Genomic DNA, 26,140 nt, shown 5'->3' with positions numbered 1-26,140 from the left:
ATCATTCATTTTATTAAATTGTGTCCAGTTTCTAAAATCAATAGTCCACTGTTTGTTTTTGCATGGCATTCATCCGTGTCACCACACAAAGACATATTAGGCGTATATTTTCCTACACTCAGGAGAAAAAAAAACATGGCTCTATTTTTAAATGCTATTTATACATGAAAAATTACTTGTTCCCCATATAGAGGCACCATAATCTATTACAGACCATGCGAGTGTATCAAATAATTTTGTAAATGTACAATATTGAAAACCCTCAATAGCTTTTCATTTATTCATCAACAGATCCAACGATCCACTAGCTGCTTTGTCATATTATCATAGCTTGAATGCTCAGTAAACAATAAACCTAATTATTCCATATTGGTTATATTTTAGTAGGTTTTTCTATATGAATTGGATTTTGAATAAATAAGCATATTCACATGCAGAAAAAGAAAATTCACCGCGCAAAACGTCGCGTGCTTTAACGTGCATACTTTTGGTACAAAACGTTTGATGTACAATTGGTTTTGGTAAATAATTGCCATTAAATACATTTCTCTCGGAATATGGTAAATATGTGCTTTAATTGACTTGTGGAAAATAGTTATCAAAGGTACCAGGATTATAATTTAATACGCCAAACGCGCGTTTCGTCTACATACAACTCATCAGTGACGCTCAGATCAACACATTTATAGAGCCAAATAAGTACGAAGTTGACGCGCATTGAGGACAACAATTTCCAAGAAAGTTGTGCCAAATACGTCTAAGGTAATCTATTCCTGGGATAAGAAAATCCTTAGTTTTTCAAAATATTCAAAGTTTTGTAACAGGAAACTTATAAAAATGACCATATAATTGATATCCATTTCGGTGTTGACTATTTGGCTGGTGATACCCTCGGGGACGAAACGTCCACCAGCAGCGGCATCGACCCAGTGTTGTAAATAGTTATCAAAGGTACTAGGATTATAATTTAATTCGCCAGACGCAAACTGATATTCAATTCGACCGTTGACCTCAGTGAATATCAGTTTTTCAAAAGTCAATAATATCAGATTATTACATGGCATTTTTCATATCGCATGTATTATCAGCCCTAGGTTCAATATCAACCAAAGAGCCGCATGGCTCGAGGGCTGATATTGACCAACGGCTGATAATGCATGAGATATAAACATTGACATGTTATAATCTTTTTAGCATATGCTTCAACAATGGAGAAACATAACAGATTCATTAAAATGATCATTTTACGTGGTTCTAAACTAAAAGTTCGAAGGTTGAAAAGTTCACTGACGTCGGACCCCAGATTTAGTACATTCGATATGAAATCCTTCTATCACAATGTATCATAAGCCTCAACAGAGAAGAAAAATATTTTGATATGGGCGAATCGACAAAGTAAAAAATTCAACAATATATATAATAAACATTGTTTAGAAAAGTCATCTTTTTTTAATTTGAACTTTCTAAATTATGTTTCAAACTTGCGTTTATATAATATTTTGTTTTTACTATTAGTTATTTTTACACAACGTACTTTCCAGTATCCAAAAATTGTATTGTACTCTACTTTGTAATGTTTTTCGCTGCAAACGTAGCATTGGGGTGTCTTTTCCGGAATTTGGCGAGTATCACAGGAATGCCATGCGATGACGTTACCAAAAGGCATGTGATAACAATCGAAGCATGTGATGAACTTTTCATATCAGCCTGCTAAGCACCAATTCGAAAAATATGGAGTTTACGTTAATTTAATGTTATTATCATACAGTAAAAATCATATGTTATTTAGTCTAAGTATATGATAAAACTACATATTTACCTCATCAATAGTCAGTAATTGTAAAATATGTGTATTGGGAAACAATATCAATATTGTTACCATTAAAAAAAAATAAAAAAAAAATTGATCTAGATACAGACTGTGTTCTCAAATGTACTTTTTATAGATTTTTCTAAATTATTAGCAAGGTCATTAGTACAACACCATATATTCAAAACATTTAATATTTTTTTTTGTAAATCACTCTCATTCTCAGTGATAAAAACAAGATCATCTGCATATAACAACATGCTAACTTTATCATTTTCAATGTCTATATCTATGTTCAATTTCTTCACCTCATCAATGTTCTTCTGAATGGAATAGAAATGACTACATCAAATGATCTGTAATATTTTGTTTTCAGACAATACACTGATCTCAAACTATTTGACGTTGTTCATTGTTTATCGAGTTTAAAAATAGACATTTACATAAACTGCAGACATAAGTTATTTATCATGTTCCCCTTTCTCGTCAGAGAAGGAGGCTTTACGTATGTTCCATCATTTATTCATTATTCTTCAAACTAGTTGTTATTAATGTGCATAAACTTAGTGGATTTTTTAAAGACTTTAAAATAGAAAAGTGGAATGCTAAACCATACAAAAAAAAAACGAAAAATTTTCAAAACAACGACTAAACTGTTGCTAGATTGTTTTATGCATATAGGTAACATCGGAACTATACATACGTAACATCAACATTTTATAAAACAAATGAATATTTGTTAATTCAATTTTTTAATTAAAACGTTGGTAGGTTATCTCCCATTCACCTGAACACAATAAAATAAAAATAAACGCTCCTTATCGTACATTCTATAGTTTATATCAATTTCATATTTTTTTAGATTAGTATTTTTATCTTATATCAGCGGAATATTTAAATCCCTTCTTTGACACGTCTTTTGTGATAGTGTTACTAATAGTCGACGAATTGTTGGTCACAGCTAGATGCATTTATTGAATTAATCGGTTGTATCATCATTGTTTGCCTGGTTACTTGTTATGCTACCAGCCGACAAATAATTGTGCATTCACCTTGAATTATGGAATTATTTGTTTGCGTGTGTTATAAAATCAACATGTCATATATAAATATAGCTTACAAACTAAGGTGAAATTTGCAAATGCGTAGAAGTATTTTTGGACATTTTTGTGGAGTTATTTTTATGGTTTTCATCGTTTTAATGTTTAAATATCCTTAGTGAGGGATATACAATGTAACAGATAATAAGCAGAGAAATGTTAATACGCACAGGTGATTATATTTAAATTTTTTAGTGAAATTCATGTATTTAAATTTTCCGGTATAATCAAATTAAAACAATAAAAATAAATGTTTAATTAAAAAGTAGTGAGATGATCTGAAACAATAATGCATGTATTCTATGAATGTTCTTTATGTTTTGTAGGTAATGATGAGTTATTTGGAAAGAACGCCTGCTGTGACTTAAATGCATTCCAAATATACAATCAATTCGGCAAAACAGGGAAAGGATTGTTTAAAGAATATTTAGTTATAATTAGAGTCATGAATATATCAAATGAAGAAGTAATTAAATAAGATATATCGAATAAAATCAAATGAAATATATAGCGTTAACACGTGGTTACAAGACTAGTTCAAGCCGAGATGGACATCTTTCATAATTTTCATCTCTGTCAAATAATGGTGGCAAATAAGGATAGACCTGGTAAAACTTTAAGTGATTACAAACTTAAATTTAAATTGCAATAATGGTGACTCAGTGATATGTAAGTCATTCATTAAGTGTTCGGAGGAGACATACAGTTAACGAAAAATGTGATCAAAAGTAATTCAAGAAAGTATGAGGATATAACCAATGACTGCATAGATATATGTCGATACATAACCGGAAAAAGTCGCAGTTCTACACTTCATTGTGATTCTTTAGTATTTGGAAGCAAATACAAGGTCTTTCTATTGCTGGAATGTATAAGAGAACAATTTGAAATCTGACCAAAAACAATGTAAAATACATGTCGTACATTTATGATAGATTTTATTGATTGATGTTCAAGATGACTTGTGATCAAATTTTGAAGGTTAACAATTAACTCTTTTGTAAAAAATAAAGGCATACACAAACAACTTGGTAATGCTTATATTAGCGAGTGTAATAAAAATATATTTAAGTAGTACTTATTACTGGACGTGCCAAAGGTAACGAATGCTGAAAAATTGAGTGCAAACAATATAAAGCTGAATGTGATTCAGAAGAATTCCGTGCAAAACCGTGTGTTGTGAATCCGCTTTTAACATAAGAAGATAAAGATGATTACTTGCAAATCCACCTCTTAACTTGCGGATTGGTGTCTCAATATATCAATTGATCAACGCATCATACCTCATCTCTTTATTATATATCAAGCATACGAAATTTCTAGAATAGGTAAATGGAAGCTTTGAATTCTTATATAAAAAAACTATTTAATTTGTGTATTTGACTATTAAAAAAAAAATGCATAAAATACAGTTTTTTTATTGTCTTACTTGGTAGGTCATTAAATCATAAACCTTAGATATTAATTATATCCCTATAGTAAAGAAGTCAATTGCATTCCCTCGATAAATTTTCATATATAACCTTGTATCGTTTAAAATAACTATTTCATTACTGTTCGTAAAAAACGGAAATTATACTATTGTAAAGAAAATATAAAGAAGGTTATAAAATTACACGTTAAAAAAGAGAAGATTAATCAGTTAAATTTAACGCTTTATATAACGTGTTGACAATATCTTTAATCATAACTAATCATTCAATATCAATGATGAACCATGTTTATTTGTATGCTAAAATTTAAAACGCTATGTCGTTCGTTAATTCAAAACCTTTAAATTTCTAACCATATTATATAATATAATGTTTTTTTTTTCAATTTTAAACTAGCATTTATCAGATGTTTCCCCCCCTGGTACTCAATTTTATTAACAAATTTGTTTACATCTATTTATTACTTACGCTTAACTATATTTTCATAAATATATAAACTTACTGCGTTTAGCCTATTTCAATTTAACATATATGAATATATTAATAACCCCAAAAATGCTACGAACATGTACCGTGATCATGTTAAGGAAACTTGTATGTAATTATATTATACAAATCGAATTTTAAAACAATGGACAAACCTATATATTTTTTTTAATTTGTTTACATCTTTTTATTACTAACACTTATCTATATTTTCATATATATGTAAACCTCCTGCGTTTAGCTGGTTCAATTAAACACATATGAATAACCAAAGAAATGCTTCGAAAATATATCATGTTCACAACGTACCTTGTATGTAATAGTATTATACAAGTAAAATCGAAAACAACCTTCAAGCCTATAATTGCGTTGGATAAAAACTGCAATTTTTATACGTGTGCATGCAAATCACAATTATTGGTAGAGTGGTCTAATAACAGCACAAAAAAACATTCTTCAAAAGACCAAAAAAGTGAAAATGTTAGACAAATTTGGAGATAGTGACGATACTACACAAGGATCAAAAATATGTTTGAAATAAGTATTTAATAAATTTTACAAGCGATGTTGAACATTAATTAAAAAGAAATTTATACATATTGAAATATTATAAATAAATAATTGGTTGACAATGAAAAGGAAATAGGTATCATTTTCTTCAAAGCCCCAAGAACGCATATTGAAATTTGATATTTGATATTATGAATTCTATATACAATTCTGGAAGTCTAAAAGGATCTTTTTTTGTTATCATTTTCATGATTATTGTGAAATTTCGAGAGTTCTCGGTTAAAACATATAAAAATGGCATGTCGGTTGAGAGTTAACGAAAAAAAATTAGACTGCAATTCGATGATTTATAATGAAATATTTTGTATGCACACTTGTTTGAATAAGCTCTAATTTAGAGGTCAGAGAAAAGTTAAGAAAAACCAGTTAGAAAGTATTTAACATGTTGAATGATAACAATTAAAACACTTACGTTTTTGTCGTTTTTTTGTGTAAAAATAAAAACAGTAAATAAAAATTGATAAAAAAGTTTTAATTGTTTAATCATTAAAACTATAAGCAATGTAATAAACAAATATCTTTTTTTAATTTTATGATATAGTTTAAGTAGTTTTAGACTTATTTCAACTACTAGTATATTTATTTTCAACGTTTAAAAAACAGTTTTAAATTATAACAATTATAGCTTATTTTACTATTGCAATGAAAACTATAAAAGAGGCGAACAATATCAAATAGGTGAAGATCTCAGGAAAATCTAGAATAGTAAGCAGATCCTGCTTTACATGTGTCATCCGTTGTGGTGCTCGTGTTAGCTTACAATCAGGAAAAATGAGACGGGAGTAAATTATCCATGGTCAACTATATCGTTAAAACGTCCGTCAATTAACGAATAAATGGGTCCAACTTCGCCACTTGAAACTCCTTGTTTATTGCTTCTTTGTGATCAGAAACTCTCTATCACCGAACATGATAAGAAATACAAGCCCTTGGTTATCGTATACGCAGGAGAGATATATTCCGTATGAGTGCACTGCTTGATATTTCTACATAGGAATGATAAGTTAACAACTGGGAAACTTTAAACATCTCTTTTGTCGTAACTTTTTGCTTTCAAACAACCCTTATTGTCAATTGTTAAAATGCATTCCACATATTCATGAACTTTTGGATCACTCAGTGTTATCATGCTAGAAGTCAAAGTAATATGAATAAAACATCATTCTTTTTAATTATTTATCTATGAAACAAAGCAAGACCAACTGTTTAATTTTTTATTATTGTTATGGATTAGGGAAATATGTAAAATACATAGATAGCCTGACAATAGAAAAAAAACAATGATAAAGTTACAAGATCTATAAATCGATCTTTGCGGCAGAAATAGAAAGTTTTATCTTCGTAAAGTCGTTGCCTTTTATCTATGTTTTGTTTTCTTTAATAATGTGCTGCGGGTTAATATGGGCGAAGTTAAATTTTATGAAGATAATGTGGACTTCCACCTCTTTATTTTCATATTGCCGTTTATTTTATTCATGAGATTAGTTTTTATATGTATTATGTATTTAACAAATTGAGATAAATATTCCTAAACAATTTAAAGGACGACCTTAATTCTCTTTTGATGGTTTCTGTCTATTATTTTCCAAACTTAAATATTCGTAGAATGTTTTTACACAGGATAAAAATCGGAAAGGAAAGATATATATCAAAACATTTGAATCCGAATTAATTGAATCATTATACCTTAAGATGAGACTTTCTATATTTGTAAAATATAAACAATTTACAGTACAGCACACAAAAACTTAAACAGTCAATATGAACAGAAAAACAGGATTTACAAAACAATTAAAATTGTTAATAGTTAAGACTATTACCAAGAGTTGCGTTTTTGCGCAAAACGGTAACATTAAAAAGTAACATTTACATGTTTTACTTTGCAATATAAAGACTAAATATACAGCAACACAAACGATTTAAAGACTTTTATTTGTTATGATTGATTAAAACAACACAAACCACAAGTAACAAATTATATGCGACTGTCATCAAATTGAGAGCGTTGCTAGCTATAAAACAGTTAGATTCACAAAAATACTGAACCTAGAGGAAAATTCAAAACGAAAAGTCCCTATTCAAAAGGCAAAATCAAAAGATAAAAAAAATCAAACAAATGAATAACAACTGTCATATTTCTGACTTGGTACAGGCATTTTATAATGTAGAAAATGGTAGATTGCACTGTTTTTATCATGTTTATAGCTAACTTAACCTCTCACTTGTATGATAGTCGCATCATATTCATTATATTTAACGATGCTTGAACAAACAGACATTATAGGTGAACATGTCAAACATAGAGGTACAACAGTCTACTTTGTGTTATAATCTTAATCACTATAAACACAAACAAATATGTAAAAAATGACGCATAAAAAGGCATATATCAAATTAAGCAACCTTATTAATTGCTTTTTTAGTATATGCTTTTATTTATCTATATTAAATCCACTGATAAAGGATTGAACGATGTTATGTACTGATACCGAATCCTTACCATGACAGGCACATGAATAAATGAATGTTTTAGTTCTCAGAATTACAAATAAACTCCGCCCATCCAACTATATTCCTATATTTAGTGCGAATAATGATTTAAACTTCCAGTATGCATTGCTGATCAAAGAGCAATACAGTAAGTTAAATATATTCAATACTTGGAATACGTAACTATTTTAATCTTATACAAATGATATTCGTTTGTTATTCTGAACCTATAATATGCAGATGAAATATAACTTTAGGCTTCATACATTTGTAATGCTATCACTACTGTGGATTCATTATTATTCGTTCGATACCAATTTTTATGGATTTCATGGATACAGGGGAACCACGAATTTAAAGGTTTAACGAATTAATTGTTTTTTTAAAGGAATGCAGACTTTTCAGAAACAACGAAACAACGAAATTAAATATCCACGAATATACAAGTTTTCCTCAAACCACGTACATTGGTACCCACGAATATAAATATATCCACAGTATTGCATATTTGTCTAAATTTCTAACAGGTATTGTCTATATTTTTTTTATACACATGGAAGCTCTCTGTTTTTGTAATTCAACAAAGTTGTTGCCTGATTAATAGTTTCAGATTGGCCGTGGTTGTTTTTCAATTTTCATTTTATCAAAATCGATACGTATTTCATCCAAACCTGTCAAGTTTACCATTTTTGTTTTCATTTTCAGTTTAATAGAGTTACAATGAGTCTTAATATTGTTCGATCAACAGGAACAAGATTCGTACAAAATGGTAAGATTTTCTTTCTCATTTTTTTCAATAGAAAAGTAATCTTTGCTATTCCAACATTTACACACAAGTATATGTAAATGTTAAACATGGGTGTAATACTCATATAACTTTAATTTTAAGGATCACCCGTATAAATAAATGGATGTTGACGGATTTAATGAATTGAATGGGTACCTTGACAATATTTCTTTCCGAAATAATATTTATGTTTTCTTTATGAAAGCATGGGTTGGGACATGAATAAATAAAGGCAACAGTAGTATACCACTGTTCGAAATTCATAAATCGATTGAGAAAAAACAAATCCGGGTTTCAAGCTATAAACTGAAGGAAACACATCAAATATAAGGAAAGAACTACGACACAAAAGAAACATAACACTACAATGTAAAACACAGACAGGAACTATAATATAACAAAGGCCATTTTCCGACTTGGTACTTAAGACAAAAATGGTGGGTTGAACCTGGTTTTGTGGCTAGCCAAATCTCGCACATGTTGAAACATTCTATGGTGATCTAAATGTCATCAATATTCATTTCCATATCATAACTCTAAAAAGATTGTCTCCATTAAAATATTTTTTATTTTTTTATTTCTGTATTTGTATTATTTATTCTTGAAATTATTTTCCAGGAGCTATATTGAGGAATAAAACAAGAGGAAATATAAACTTGACAGGAACAGGTAAAGAAGACGATTATCATGGATATTCCCACTTATTAAATGCAAACAATATTAGTGTAGTAATATGTGTGCATGAAAAGATTTTCAAACTCATATGGAGAAACGATATGGTTAAAATCTATTTGCTTTTTTCTAATTAATATAAAAAAAAAATATCATACATGAATTATTCGTAAAACAATTACAGAGTGGTTTATCAAAAGATTTCTATTAATCCTTCTTGATATGAAATTTCCTATATCAGACGTTATGTAAATAGTGTATGTATACGTTACAGTACAGTATAATTAAAATGAAAAAAGAATTTTTATAGTACAAATCGAAATTGAAATATCTGCCAGATGAGTTTGGAAATTTGTTTGAAAGTTATCTTACTCCAGTTGAAATCATAATTTTATATCTATTAGTAAAAAATGGGACAATCAATAAAAGCAGGCAATTTTAACATTTATTAAATGCCTGTCACATGCAGCACACTTATTTATTTTCTTTACCGGCAACACATACCAATAGAATAAGGGTAATGTACTGCATATTTAATTTAAGTTTTGAAATAAACTACTTTGGTGTAAAGAAATATGTAAGTTATGTAGAATACATTAGTTTGAACAGTAATCCTTAATGAAAAATTACAAGATAAATTTTTCATGAATAAATACTGTTTAAACTAAATGTAGAATATAAATTAGTTTAAACAGTATTTATTAAACTAAAGTATTCTATATAACTTTAATACTTCTTTTATAATACATTGGTCATACATAGTGGTAGAACTATCAACTATCAACTACAACTTTAATTAGATCTATACTTTGCAGTTTGTTGTATGAGAAACAACAAAATGTTTATTTTTTTTAACATTGTGAGTGTTTATTTTACATCAAAAATGTAGAACAATTGGGAATTAACATGCTGTAGGAATCACGATTAAAACAATCAGTTTTCTTAGCGGTGAATAAAATATCTTGCATATTAAACGACTGTCATTATACACCTCTTTTAAAACATATTTTGGACATAGTGTTGCCAGTGAAAAAACTTAAAGTTCTACTCCTTATTGATATCAATCAATTACCTTCAATAACATTATGGTCAATTGTATCCAAGCAATATTATTAGGTAGCAAAACTATTTTACGTTCAACTTATGAAATGATATAATATATTGGTCAGATTTTTATAATGAAATAATGAAAACAAGTAAGAAGAACAAACCTGAAAACACGACAGAAGTAGCGAAAAGAGTACATGAGTTGCTACTGCACATTTAGACATTGTTGCGTGCATCCATTATTGTGATTTGGAAGTGCGAGTGAAATTACTGCGATTTAAGGAAAACCTACATACATATATATGTTTGATGTCAGAATTAGAGTTCTTATTCTTGTGATACTGAAGTATTCATATCATTTGCTTTCATAAAAACCGCGCAATATTTTCTGAATTCCGGATTTTGAAATCCTAGTTTCAGTGTTTGTAAAACTTTTCACAACTAAAAATATTTAATTTCTGTCGTCGAGGTATATCGATATAGTTTTGATCATTTTGAAATACTTTAACATAATAAGTTATGCGTTTTGTTAGAAACAGTACATAAGCCCTTCATGCCAATCTTTCAGAAATCAAATTAGATTAATTCAGATAAGAAAATTAAAATTTGGGATAATCTTTCGACATGACAAGATAAATACAATGACTTTCGAGGAAAATCAAATAAGAAAAAGAAATTCGTAATCAAATGGCAAAATCAAAAGCTCAAACACATCAAACGAATATATACCAACTGTAAATTCCTGACTTGGCACAGGCATTTTCGTATGCAGACAGGGGTGGATTAAACCTGGTTTTTAGTTAGCTTAACCCCTCAATTGTATGACAGTCCTATCAAGTTTCATTATATTGACAACGATGTGTAAACAAAACAGAAATTATAGGTAAAAATGTCAAAAAATAAGAGTACAGCATTCCAAATTGTGTTATAATCCTAATAACTATAAAAACAAAACAAATATGTAACAAAGAGGCACGAACTGACATATAAACCAAGCATACTAGCAAAAAATTAAAGACAAGATTACACAAATTTTTATGTTTATGACATCATAGACTAATGTATGTTTATGACATCATAGACTAATGTATGTTTATGACATCATAGACTTAAACATAATGATTTCAGAGGGCTAAGTGATTGCTAAATAAGTAAGTAAAAATATAATATTAGTTTTTTCTGTACTCAGTTTTAATGTTGTTTTTATTTGTTTAGTTGGAGGTAAAAGAAGCATTTCCGGTATAGCGGAAACATGTCTGTCACTAATGACAGACCCACATGTCTGGTCGGGTGTTGTTTCCACTGTCGGGTTGGTAGGCACTTCTAAATTGGTATACCAGATAGTGGAAGACAGAAGGATGGCGTCAAAATATGAAGAAAATAAAAATTGGAAAGAAAAAAGCACATATGACTAGACTTGTTTTATGTAAACCTTCTATTCAAGAAAATCAAAAATCAATTTTCCGTCAAGGAAAAATAATTTAAGCCAACATAAAACAAATCATAACCATATACTAAAACATTATTGAAAGCTAAAATATAATAAATGTTTCAAACACTTGACATTGTATTTTGTCTTTGTTGTATTGTTTACCTTGAAATTATTTTGCAATAGAAACTTATGTGACATATAGTACAGAGCAATTTGGATACTCAACATATATCTTCCTAAGAATTTCGTTGGAAACGGCGTCTGAAAATCTGAAATATGTTTTTCAATTTTTGTTTTTCGGAAAATGCAGCGCATTTAAAGTGGATCTCCTAACTTGACTTATTTAGAATGAAATCTAGCTTCTGTTAAACAGATTTAGTATCTATATTTCAAGAATTCTAGGAAAAAAATAAGTAACCAAACTCATTGCAAAAATATTGGCATTATTTCTGATAAATATTTTGCATTTTTAAACATTCCACGATCTCTCACAATCTCGAAAGCAACATTTCAAGAATTTTAGAATCATTTCACAATTTCACGTCGTGCGATTTTGCACTGGAAGACATATTCAATAGACACTGTTATCATGAACTGACTTTTACAGATATCAATTGATATGCAGCGTTATACAATAAAATGTTTGTCAGAAGATTACACAATTTCAGAAAGAATGACATTATTTTATCTTGATACATTGTCCTGATAACAAAGCATTTGATTCTCATAATTACTAAAGACAAAGTGCTCATTTCTGCCCAAGGAACATTAAGATTTAAAATGACCAAATAATCTCTTTATAAATGTTAATTCCTGATAATTTTAAGCATTTGTTAATGAGACAGCAACTCAACGACCAACACAACTATAATAAATATGATGAACATCCGAAAATATTTTCAAAATCGAGAGGCGTCTGATGTATTTGGTATTCTCGTAATCACAAAAAATAAAACACATGCACAAACGCTACACATATCTCAAAAGCACATAGTCATCGAATCTATACATGAGTATCTTTTATTTGATTTGATTAAAAATGTTCCATTTGTATTAAAGGTAAGCCATCAATATTATTCGTCATTCATCGAAATAATGCGTAGTTTTTTGCCTGGTATGTGCTTTTATACTGAACAAAGTTTAATGTTTCGGGTCAATTTTTAAAGAGTATTGTTATTTTTCTGTTTATAATTTTGTTCTTTTAGCTACACCCTTTGAATGTTGCAATTGTATTTTTCTCAAATAAAGTCTAATGTTTCCATATTGAAGGCTTAACTGTGACTTTGGAATGAAGAAAAGAAATAAAAGCGCTGTTTCTTTGCTTGATGTCTTTTTCTGTGTCACGTATGGATAGCCCATGTTCTTTGTTTTTCTATTAATCTTCGTACGTCATCTATACAATTTTTACGGGGAAACAACTCTCTTATTTTTCAAAGAATTAAGAATTTCTAGTGGCATAAGAAATATCCCATTGTGTCCAACACTGCATATTACTATAATGTGTGTGGTGTCTCATATATCAAAGTTGACAAACAAGACATGTCTGTGATAATTTCTGTTATCTATGAAATACAATTGCTTTGTTGGAAGGCATACCAGTGTATACTGCACAGTAGAACAATTCCAAGAGTACACAGAAGCATGTACCCTATTTCTCGTAAACGTGTTCACCAGTTTCTAAGATATCAATGGGTCTAACACTGAACATGGTCAATTCATTTCTCGTATAACGTGAAATACATGCACATGTTAAGTGTATAACAATGCTGCCAACTACTTTGACAAAACTAAATTCTACTGTTCTCATTTGTTACAACTCTATATATAATATATACAATTTGTTTTTAATCTGAGCATGCAAATTTAATGTTATGTTATATACCTTATCCTTATAATATTAGCTTTATCAAAATATTAAATATGAAATTCCGAACTACAATAACAATGACACTTTTCAAGGAAATACAACGTGGTATTAAATGCATAGTAGTTCATTCAGTCGATTGGTTATTTTTTTAGGTGCATGTTTAATGTAGTGCTTAGGCAATGATCGAGTATGCAAATGTTATTTGACGTAATAATTCTAGCAAACCCTGATTGAGCACAGGTAATACATACCTACACCATAAAAAGGCATTCTAATTATGAATGATTCAGTGTGGATTCAGTTTATATGTTGAAAGGTAAGACAACAGTTACTAATTTTATTATACACTTATTTGGGTTATCCATGATATTTATTCTGCTAGGTTTTTACATTGAAAACTAGATGTGTTTTAATCTAGTTTTATATTCCATGAGTTCGCAAACGTCTAATATTAGTTGTCATACTATCGATTTTTATACACTTTTCCACTCTCCTGTCAATCATCAGTTAATTGACCTATCACATGTGGTAAATTTACCACATGTGTAAACATTTGAGAGCAGCAAAAATGTCGGACATAACCTCGGTTAAGCTTTCTTATCTGAACAGTTAATTTGATATACATTTCTTGAGGTTTTCACAATTAAATCATTAGGAATATTGTTTTCGGGAACGGAATTAATATAAGATGGTAGAGGAAGGTCAAGTTGTCAATTTAAAAAAAAAAGTATCTTAATTAATGACATTAATCAATAAATCAATTAAAAAGGAATATTGTGGCAGTGCTTATTGTTTTGATATATTTTTACATGCTTACCATTTCAAACAAATGAAAAAAACATATATATCCTTAAACATAATATTTCAATTGGTGTAAAATTGATATTGATATATTTTTTATTCATTTAAAGATTTATTATACTATAAAACATCTAAGTTAGTATGTATTATTTCTGAAAATTAACGTAACTAAAGAATTGACTGCTTTTCAATTTCAATTACTAAGAATTATGTCTATTGCTAGAATTTTTTCAAAAGACAGGGGAAACTCAAATAATAATTATAATAAAAACGATATATTTTAATACAAGTGTGATAAAGTTTAATTTTTATATGACTTCTTTGGAAATATTTGCTGATTATACTTGACTATAATCAAATATGTTTTGATTAAAAACAAAAAGGAAGAGAAGTGAGAAGTATTGGATATTTTTTTATTTTCTTAATTTGAAAAAAAGGTAAGTACAATATGCAAAGATTTCGGTGTAGGATGAGAGTTGCATATGAATTTAAAACAATGACCAAATATACACGTAAGCAAAATAATAAATTACTTTTCTTTTGTTCTTTATTTTTTACTTTAACAGTGATAGGAATTTTAATTGACAGTAAGTTATCTATGGACTTTAACAAAAGAAAATCGGTTAAATGTAATGCAATAAACAATTAATACTGGAACAATGATGTTTTTTTTTACAAGAAGACCCAGTCCTGTGTTTGTCTACACAATAAACATACTTATCAGCATTCATTAGCCATGCTTAATTACACCTAGAATTCATCATAATACTTTATCTTGTCAATCAGTTTGTCAATCATGATACATTTTATATCTTGTTGTTAAAACTACATTTGTGTGGGAATGAAAGTAATCCAAAATATCTTCAAATTTGCAATATTTTATTTGTTTCTTTTTATTTAGTATGAATATATACATGGACAGAATTTCTTCAAAATGTTATAAACCTATCTCTCACAAGGAGTAACTATTTTATCAAATTATAACACAAAAACATTTATATGAACAAAATATTGCTCTTATTTAGATAACTGTATATGTTATATCTTTACTTTGTTATTATCCAATGTTCATAATAACCGCCATTTTGTTGATAAGTTTGACCTAGGATGCTTAGTTGCCAGGTGTTGCCAATGGGGAAGGGGCTTACCAGTATATAGTGGATATGTGTATTATACAGTATATCGTGTTCCTGCGGTAAACAGATGTTAGTTCATTGTGTATGCAAGCCTGTACGAGCTTCAAATGTTTGCATGTCAATGTATACAAAATCTAATTCATGCCAATGAATGACTTGTGTAAAACAAAACAAAAATGGTTGCAAACCTACTAATATCTGTACCCCGAGATTGTATATATCGTTCAATTACATCAGTTAAATTGACTACTACTTGATGGAAAACAATAGAGTTCCACACATTGATTCATAAAAAGAAATGAAATCGAAGATGCACTTGCAAATAGTTTAACATAACACTTTAAACTCATTCCTACTGTTCTCATTTGTTACAAATATAATCATGAACGTTAACTATGTTTTTTAATTGACAAATATCCTTATAAGAATATTCAGTTATATTTGAAAATGGAAATGGAGAAAGATCTTTCTATTTTATTATTCAATCTACTAATTCGGAATGGTACACGGTTGAAAAACGTAAATAAAAATCGCTTCTCCATCAAAATTTAAAATGTTTATACGATTTTGCATTTGCAAATATCTGTATTCATAATGCAAGGCGACTTGGTGTTACGATATCTCAGTAGCATGAGTTCGAATCCCGACCAGGGAAAAACAAAAAAATGGCTTCCGAAGATCTGACATTGTTTGGCTGGAGTTTGGACGAATTATATATGTAAGTACGTCTGAATCAGTGACAACTCTGCGACAAATTTTATCCAGCGGATCACCAGCATTAATGGTGATGCATGGCTGAAAATACATTCTGTATAACTAATTCAACTTAATCTCAGCCCACAATGTTAGATTTGTAAATTTGCTTTCGCCATTTTTTTGTTCTTCCCTCGCCGGGATTCAAAGTCATTCTACTGATATATCATGGCACCTACTCGCCATGCCCTATGCCACACGCACTAGACCGCTGAATCACCTACTAGTCTATAAAATGACCAAATGACAGCCAACGACAAATATAACTGCCCGATGGATTATTAATTATTTATTTAATAATTATTAAAGGTTATGGATTAGAAACATAAGTACAATTTTCCCAGAGGGCATAAATGAAACAAAGAAATTTAATGAGTCACTAATTTTACTGCCATCATTTGTGTCAATGAACTAGCGAACTCATGCTACTGAGATATCGTAACACCAAGTCGCCTTGCATTATGAATATAGATATATATATATATATCTCCGTTCATCCTATTTTTTCACTCTTAAAATTCAAGAGTCTATTTTAAATTGTTGTTCGACCTATGAGTATAATGCGTTTTTTCAATATACTTATTTCACTTTTTGGGTCTTTTGGAAAATGTTTTTTTTTATGCTGTATTTAGACCCGTCTACAACAAAATTTGTTTAACATGCACATGTATAAAAAAAAGCGGTTTTTATCCAACGCAATCATACGTTTGAACGTAGTTTTCAATTTAGATCTGTTTATATTTTTTCGTATGGGTTTGTATCATATTTCCCCTCCGGTTTATATGATTCGTTCATCCTATTTTTTACTCTTAAAATAAAAGAGTCTATCTTAAATTGAGTTTACATTATATGGCCTTCCAAATACGGTTTCAATCGCTAACATCACTCAAGAGACATTCATTGCCGAAATCCGGATTTGGTGTACCAAAAAAATATTGACACCTGATGTTTGTGGCATAACATCTTGGCCACACGTTTATTGTTCTCTGTTTAGTATCAAATTTATATCAAGATCCATTTTGTTATCAATTTTATTCGGCAATCGTCAATGGCAGTGAGCAGGGTTAAAGAACATCAGTTGTTCGACCTGTTAGTCAAATGCTTTTTGTTGAAATATACTTTTACACTTTTTTGGTCTTTTGGAAAATGTTGTTTGTGCTGTATTTAGACCCTTCTACAACGAAATGTGTTGTACATGCACACGTATAAAAAAAATCGGTTTTTATCAAACGCAATCATAGGTTTGAACGTAGTTTTTGATTAAGACTTGTTTATATTGTGTACAATCCACAGCCTTTCCCCTGGTACTCCCATATTTTGCAATTCAGTGATTGATAGATTAAGGATTATATTTGCATTGGTATTATTTGGATCTCAAAAAAAGAAAGAAAAGCAAGAATCTTCTAAAATTTTGGTAAATGATTTTTCATGAGCTATTAAATTTTATATGAAAAAATAAATGGGTGTTATGGGGCAAAATATTTTACATTGTATTGTATGGACAAACAGCAAGGAGTCCGAACATTTGAAACAAATTCCAAATCCTCACCTAAGCACCTTTAGTTAATGATTAGATATATATATATAATTCGTCTTAAGGTCAGGCCAACTATGTTATATCTGTAACTTTTATTTTCATTGGTCAACAACGTTCAAATATATGACAATTTTTATAACCAGTTTAGAGTGCTGTTATTTTTAGAAGAGAAAATATTTTAACACATTATTTTAAATTACGAAAACACTAGATAGAGATTGTGATCTATACCAAAATTGCTTGGATTTATTATTATTCATATGCAATATTTCTCGAGGTACCCCTTTGAATAATGTACGAAACCAACGTGTACTTTGAATCATTAAGTCCACTTGTATGACAAGTAATAAATGATGAAGGCATGGATTTGTTTTCAAACCTGAAATATGACATATATTGATTTTCAATAATGTTTTAGTATTTTGATTACATTGAACTAATGTTGTTATCTATATGAAATCAACACAATTGTGTTTACTAACCATGCACTTATATTGCCGTTCTTTACATGTATATAACAATTCAATCATGAACTTACGAATATGCTGATTTATGATACAAAAACAGGACATTATTGTAGTTACGACATTAAGAACATATCCACAATCATATGTGAACGGATATTCCAAAAGGGTCAGCTAACTGCATACGCAGTGTGTATCTCCCGACTGATACGATATTCCGGGGCTTCTATTTCCTATCATGATTTTCTTGATAGAGTGTAAGTGCCCACAAGGACGCTATTTAACTAAGAGTTCGAAGTAATGACGTTAAAATCATCACTTCTTAATTTTTTTTGAACGCAATTACCAGGCGCTGCTGGATTGTTGGTCACAGAAATAGAGAGGTCTCATTTGGAAAGCTGAAATCGTCTCATTTGTCGTAAAGTTTTGTTTTCCAACCAACCCTCGTTGTCAATTTTAAGATGTTCCTAGATCTAAAGTTTGATGGGATAGATGTGTTAACATAGTCACTTAATTTTGAATTATTAAGTGAGAGAACATAATCTTTATTGCGGAACGTAACGTTAAAGGATACTGCTAACTTCTATTAGACGAATGTTAGTTTTAGATGTTTCTATCATAATCTGAAAAGTTTGAACCTAAACGCGTTTTATTATGTTAAGATATTAAGTTTTTAGTATTTAAATATACTGCTTCCAGTCCAATCAGCATTTTTGATAAGTTTTTTCAGACTTATCATTGCATGGATTTTCTGTACACGTACAATCACAGCTACTGACCTATATGGACATAAACTCATCGTTATGCTACACTGTAATTGACTGTAAGGGAATTGTATAGACAGTGAAGAATATACCGCCATATATAAGTATAAAACACTAACTGAAAAAATAAACATGAATAATAAATTGTTTGTCTTTTAAATAAAGGCAACAGTAGTATACCACTGTTCTAAACTCATAAATTGATAGAGAAAAGAACAAATCCGGGTTACAAATGTTTCCAATGTTAACTAAAAACATATTTTCAAAATTGATTTACAAGTTGTTGTCTTTTGCTTAGTTTATTTTGGTTCTTTAAAATTGGTCTTTTCTTTTTCTCTACTAATCATAGTAAGAGTCCATGTTAACACTTATACTATCTTCATTTAGATAAAGGAATTTTATGCAAAATTATTCGTCTTCCAAACGAAACGCAAACAGATTTTTAATACTGGTTCGATATTTGTTTTATTAAAACAAATATATAATATCCAAATAACTGTGCACCTAAATAGATCATGAACCATGCAAGACTGTCAATTTAAGTGTTATTAAAACTATGTTCTGAATTTGCTGTAAAAGAGAACATTTTACGCTTGAATAAAAAATAATAGTGTGTAATTAAAGCATATATTTTAGGCGAAACATGGCATGTTTGTATCGAATACTTATGGCAAAGCTTCGACACTCAACAAAACTTAAACAAAGCACTAAAGGTAGGAACTTATATAATTTGAATTCATTTAGCTTTGTTAAGTGGAAGATAATTGTAAATCAATTGCTGTAGGCTAAAGACGTATATATCTATTCAGACCGTGAGTAAATGAAAAAAAAGTAATGAATAATTCAATGAAGGCACGTAAGGGAAGGATATGTACGATCAGAAAAAAAATACTACAAAATAGGCTACATAGAAAGCTCATAGTGTTGTTGGACTTACGCTACACAAATCATCGTATTCAACAGCTTGGTGTTCCTGAAACATGTGTGTATTCCTTTATGCCAATAAAAGCAAAACGATGTATCTCAATAGTATGAATTTCACTTCCAACCGATTATATTACTATATGATAATTAACTTCGTGCATTGTGAAGGAAACGATTAAACAAGGCTACATAGTTTTTCCGGTCAATAACTATACAGTTCTTAAATGACAGGATTGTCATCGCTATATACTACTATTTGTTTTTATAAATTTGTTATTAAACGTATTTCGGACCAATCTCAATTGAAGCCTATAATACATCACATAATACGATCGAGAATGGTATTTTTGTTATTTTACTTTTTCATGTTTTTATTAAATCCTTAAAGTTCTACCTTTAATATTGCTTGTAGCTACAATAGATCGATACTGCGATAGAGTGTCGGCATTCTACATATCACTTCAAATTCCTGTGTTATTTTGGAGTCAAGATAACAAGGTAATATATTTTCAATTGCATATGTTATAATAGCATTCACGTTGTATATGAGGTTTTATTACGTTATGGCAATGTTTATTCTGTAATTGAAGTTAAGCATTTGGCATCGGGGCAATTGTTTAATCAATTATGTTTTTGCGTTATGATTGCATTTCTCTTTTTCTTTAAAAGAGTGGTATTATTTAAAAATATCTATAGTGATATATATCTTCATTTACTGTAATTTTTAGATATTGTTAATGTCGTATTTGTTCTTTGTTGACACGAACCTTTATACATGTAGGCTGACATATAAACCAGGTGATTGAACATATCAATTTGAGGAATTATATGTTGAATTTGTTTAAAATCATAGGATGTAATGTCACAGCACATTGCGATTGCCGAACTGTGTTTTGAATTTCATTGGGGCTGCAAAATGTAGGCTGTAATTCTGATGTTTTATGAAGTGCAATGAGATTTGAAAGTATGGAACAAAACATATTTGGTAATCCCAATTCATGTTTGCATACAAATGGATATTTTTATTATTGTTTCTTTCTCGGGATTCTGAGTTTTCTTATCAAAAAGCGCTTTGCCTTTTTTTATCATCATCAATGAAATGCATTGTGTACAATAAATAAACTCATCATAGATATCAGGACTAAATTTAGTTTATACGCCATACGCGCGTCTCGTCTACAAAAGACTCATCAGTGACGCTCGAATTCAAAAAAGTTAAAAAGTCCAAATAAAGTACGAACTTGAAGAGCATTGAGAACCAAAATATATAAAAGTTTTGCCAAATACAGCCAAACTAATCTATGCCTGAGGTAGAAAAGCCTTAGTATTTCAAAAAATTCGAAAAATTGTAAACAGTAAATTTATAAATATAACCATATCAATGACAATTCATGTCAGCGCAACAAGTGCTGACCACTGGGCTTGTGATACCCTCGGGGAAATAAATCTCCACCAGCAGGGGCATCGACCCAGTGGTTGTAAATAAACTCATCATAGATACCAGGACTAAATTTAGTTTATACGCCATATGCGCGTTTCGTCTACAAAAGACTCATCAGTGACGCTCGAATCCAAAAAAGTTAAAAAGGCCAAATAAAGTACGAAGTTGAAGAGCATTGAGAACCAAAATTCCTAAAAGTTTGCAACTGTTGATACGTGTATTTGATGAATCTCAATTTCCAAGACTATGATCATTTACAATTGCACTTATTTTTTTGTAATATTATACTATGTAATATAATATATACTACAATATAACATTTCCTTATCTATGAGATGGATGACAGGGACACACGCACACATACATACAATATGTCATTATCGCTAAATCGCCGGCACCGTAAGTACACAGCAGTGATACTATTACTTTATTACATCGTTTCAAATCTAGGCAAACTATTTTAGATCTGCAACGTAAATATTTTATTCTTTCCACAGAGGGATTCTTATCCCTTCGTCTGCGAAATCGTTTCCCCGACTGCAATGTGGCTAGCATCATACATCTCTCGACCAACAGATATATAGAAATATAGCGTTAGTTAGTCAGGTAATGCCTGTCCCGAACAGAGTATTTAATGAGTAATTTTAATAATTACGTAGAGAAACATTCACGACAAAGGTTCTTCATCATATATCATGTAGTTACACATGCTTAACACGGTAATTTATATACACGTCGTCTCAAATTTAACCATATAATATATGCAAATTTATTCTGAAGTAATAAGTTTTACATCATCATCATAGTACTGGTTATCCAAGTTATTTATGTATAGAAAATTCATTCTTTCAATGTTCTAATAGAACTGATTTTAACTCCTTCCGAAAGACAGGGATGTCTTGAAAATCAATCAAACAATGTAAGAGTAGATCTTTCTATATATAAATGCTTTGGAATGCAACTTAATATAAGAAAGAAGATGTGGTATGATTGCCAATGAGACAACTATCCACAAAAGACCAAAATGACACAGACATTAACAACTATAGGTCACCGTACGGCCTTCAACAATGAGCAAAGTCCAAACCGCATAGTCAGCTATAATAGGCCCCGATAAGACAATGGAAAACAATTCAAAAGAGAAAACTAATGGCCTCATTTATGTAAAAAAATGAACGAAAAACAAATATATTAAACACGCTTATGAATGTTATAAAATATATGTTAGATGCATTTTGATTGCTGCAAGCGCCAGCTAATCTACTTCTCTGCATACGTCAAAAACGTATGCGGTTTCTATTTTGTTCAAATTGGAGCGTTATGCGACTTTTTTATTTCATATTTAGGTAAACCTGATGCCAGTAGCGGACAAATACCTACTGGTTGGGGATGACACTATGGTTCAAAATGTAAAAGCTCATATATTTGCAGAATTCGAAAAGTCTACATTCCGTAATATGTGGTATGGCAGGAGAAGTATAACCATTGACATAATAAAGGAAACCAAACAATACGAAGCATTAAAAGATAACAACCAAAAAATCGGGTTGCTGGTATGTATTCCATCACAAGATGATCTTTCAAAGGCGAAATATTGCCTGCCAGAAAAATTACCATCAAATATAAAATGTAAGAGTCTATTAGTGGAAAAACAAGGTGGGGTGGATTCTGTGGTGGAAAATATAAACCGTTGTACTGAGAAAAATCCAAACATAAAACATCTTTTCAAAGGATCTGATATAAAGACGTTATCTCCTGTACCTCCTACAGTATACGTCAACACGAAGATGGATGAATCCACTAAGCAGTTTTTATACTTTGTATTTGCCATATGTGTGTCTGTCTATTCAATGAAACGTTAGTACACACATTTTGAATTAAAACTGTAATTTTGATCTTAACAACTATTAAAAGATTAAACAATATATAATTGAGTCATGTTCAGTCTTTCTGTCAATATTTAAGCTTTTCAACTGCGAGTAGTTCATTACTGTTCCGACAATTAGAATAAAGTCAATTATAATCTGTTAGGATTGTTCAGTAGGTACATGTTTGCCTGTACAAAACAAGAATATACTAAAGTGTATTAGAAAATACTCACCCCTTCTCGTTTAATGAAAAAACAGTTTTTCCTTCTGTTTTCGTGACTTTCAATGCGATATGAAATGCTATACAAGAATACAATAGTGAATAGAAATAGGGAATGTGTCAAAGAGACAACAACCCTACAAAAAGTACAAAAACAGCAGAGGCTACCAACTAGGTTTGTACTCAGCGAGAAGAGTCGGCAACCGGAGACGGACTTATTTTTGCACACATTCAGTGAAAAAGGACGTCATACTTAACTCCAAACTTATAAATGAACTAACATTAAACAAATGATAGAAAATGAATAAAGATCAGAGGCTCCTGACTTGGGACTGGTTCCAAATTGCGGCGGGAATAAACATGTAAAGTGAGAATTCAACCTTCCTCCTATACCTAGAATAAATGTATTAATTTCCGATTCAAATACACAATGAGTGAATCATTAATTTAATATGTCTGTTTTGTTCCCGCATCGTTGTAAATATAACGAAATTTGATGAAACTGTCGTAAAAGTGAGAAGTTTAGCGCTAAAAAACCAGGTTCAATCCACCATTTTCTACATTTGAAAATGCCTGTACCAAGTCCATTAGTTTTTTAAGTGTTTTGTCATTTGATTTTGCCATGTGATAAGGGACTTTCCGACTGAATTTTCCGCGGAGTTCAGTATTTTTGTGATTTAACTTTTCAATATATATCAAAATATGCCATCTTTATTGACCTGACAAGAGTATCGTAAGTATATCCCTTCTGAATAAATCGGTTTAAAAGTTTGGTTAGCTTATGTGGTAATGTCGACAGTTCTGTGCTTATAAAAATATAACACTATAATATTGGAAATACGTATGAAATGACTCAACTTATGACAAAGCTAATATTATATAGGCTGAAAAATGTGAAAATTTTGATGCTTCTACACACTGTTTGTCTGTTTGTAACTAAATCTTAAAAATTTGACTGTGACAAAATTCTAATTGAGGAATATCATTCATTTGGCTTTCATTGTTCGTACCTCAGTCGTCTAAACATAAAGTTTTGTAAGAAAGTTTATTTTAAGGTCATTTATAAAATTCGTTGTGTTTTCTGGTCTGTACTTTCATTTGGTCCTCTGTTCCACTTCAAGTTAAAGTGTTTTAATCAAGGTAGTTTTTGATGAAGTTGAAGTCCAATTAATTTTAAACTTAGAACACATGTCTTCTAATATATGATCTTTCTTATTTAAATGCCAAATTATATTTATGACCAAAATTTCACATTCCACTGAACATAGAAAATTAAAGTGTGAGTGGGTATCCGTGTACTATTTGACACATTCTTGTTTTGCTCTGATAGGAAGTCAAATACATTCACATTGCAGACTTAGGTCTTTGTTTTACTTTGTAGCAAATTTCAAGATCTTTAAATGTCTTTGTCTTAGAATCTATTAGGATAAAACATCAAAGTTGGTTACCTTTAATTAATATCTGAAATTCAACTAATGTTCAGTTTTGAAATGTCAATGTTTTGTAATGTGTTCCAATTCTACTTTTCCTCTAAAGCTTTAGATGAGATTCTAACAAGGGCTGAATTTTATGACTCAAATGGAATACAATACAACGTTACAAAATGTAATGACCCTAGATGTTGTCTTTGTAAAAATATGGAAACCGGCCCGCAAATAACATTAAAAAACCATTGTTCCAAATGCAGACATTAATTGCAAAACGGTAAACCTAATTTACTGTTTTGTATGCAGCACTTGCAAGGAATGGTACATGTTTACCTTTGTTAATATATCTTTTGATTAAATTAAGCGATTTCAATTGATATTTTATAGTGTGTCTTTCTATGTTGTGATGTTACACTTATTTTTCAGATAGAGTCGAAGGTTGGTACCTATTAAAACGTTTAAACCAGCTGCAATTGTTTGCACCTGTCTTAATTCAAGAATGCGATGTTCAGTAGGTGTCGTATGTTATGTGGTTCATAAGTGTTGCTCGTTTCTCATTATTTATACAGATTAGACTGTTGGTTTTCCCGTTTGAATGGTTTTACACTAGTCATTAAGGGCACTTTAAAGCTTGAGGTCCGGTATCAGCCAATGCTCCGAGTTAAAGATCGTACTTTGACCTATGATGGTTTGCTTTTATAAATTGTGACTTAGATGGGGAGTTGTTTTATTGGCACTTTTATGGTTTTTGGATGTATAAATACTCGTCCACGCCTGCTATGGTTTTACTTAAATCTCTGTTTATGCCTTGTGTTTGTTATATATCTGTTTTGTAATACTTTAGTCATTATTTCGGACAGTTTTGATTAGTTTGGGGCTTAAACGGGCATTTCGATTTAAATTGATATTCACTACTTTGTTATTCATTCTGTTTGATAAAAAGTTTTTATCTAATAACGTTATAACACTGAAATACACTTTACTCTTACGTCTCATAACATAACACTGCTCTTGAATTGACGAATGTTTATGATATCCTCGTTATTTAACCAAAAACTGTTATGAACAGGTCAATAATTATCAAGGCAGTAAATTATGTTCTTATGATTCA

At 30.1% G+C, this 26,140-nt stretch overlaps 1 protein-coding gene across 1 annotated transcript; it reads left to right on the top strand.

Moving 5' to 3' along the window:
• The first annotated feature begins 19,789 nt into the window (after positions 1 to 19,789).
• On the top strand, positions 19,790 to 23,410 carry LOC143051149 (uncharacterized). Its single transcript, XM_076224157.1, has 3 exons — positions 19,790 to 19,862; positions 20,486 to 20,571; positions 22,861 to 23,410. The coding sequence occupies exons 1-3, from the start codon at positions 19,793 to 19,795 to the stop codon at positions 23,374 to 23,376; spliced, it is 672 nt and encodes a 223-aa protein (XP_076080272.1). The 5' UTR covers positions 19,790 to 19,792; the 3' UTR covers positions 23,377 to 23,410.
• Positions 23,411 to 26,140: the final 2,730 nt, after the last annotated feature.

This window comes from Mytilus galloprovincialis, chromosome 11, assembly GCF_965363235.1.
Source record: "Mytilus galloprovincialis chromosome 11, xbMytGall1.hap1.1, whole genome shotgun sequence".
NCBI classification, from domain to species: Eukaryota; Metazoa; Mollusca; class Bivalvia; order Mytilida; family Mytilidae; genus Mytilus; species Mytilus galloprovincialis.
This window is presented reverse-complemented; position numbering and strand designations above follow the sequence as displayed.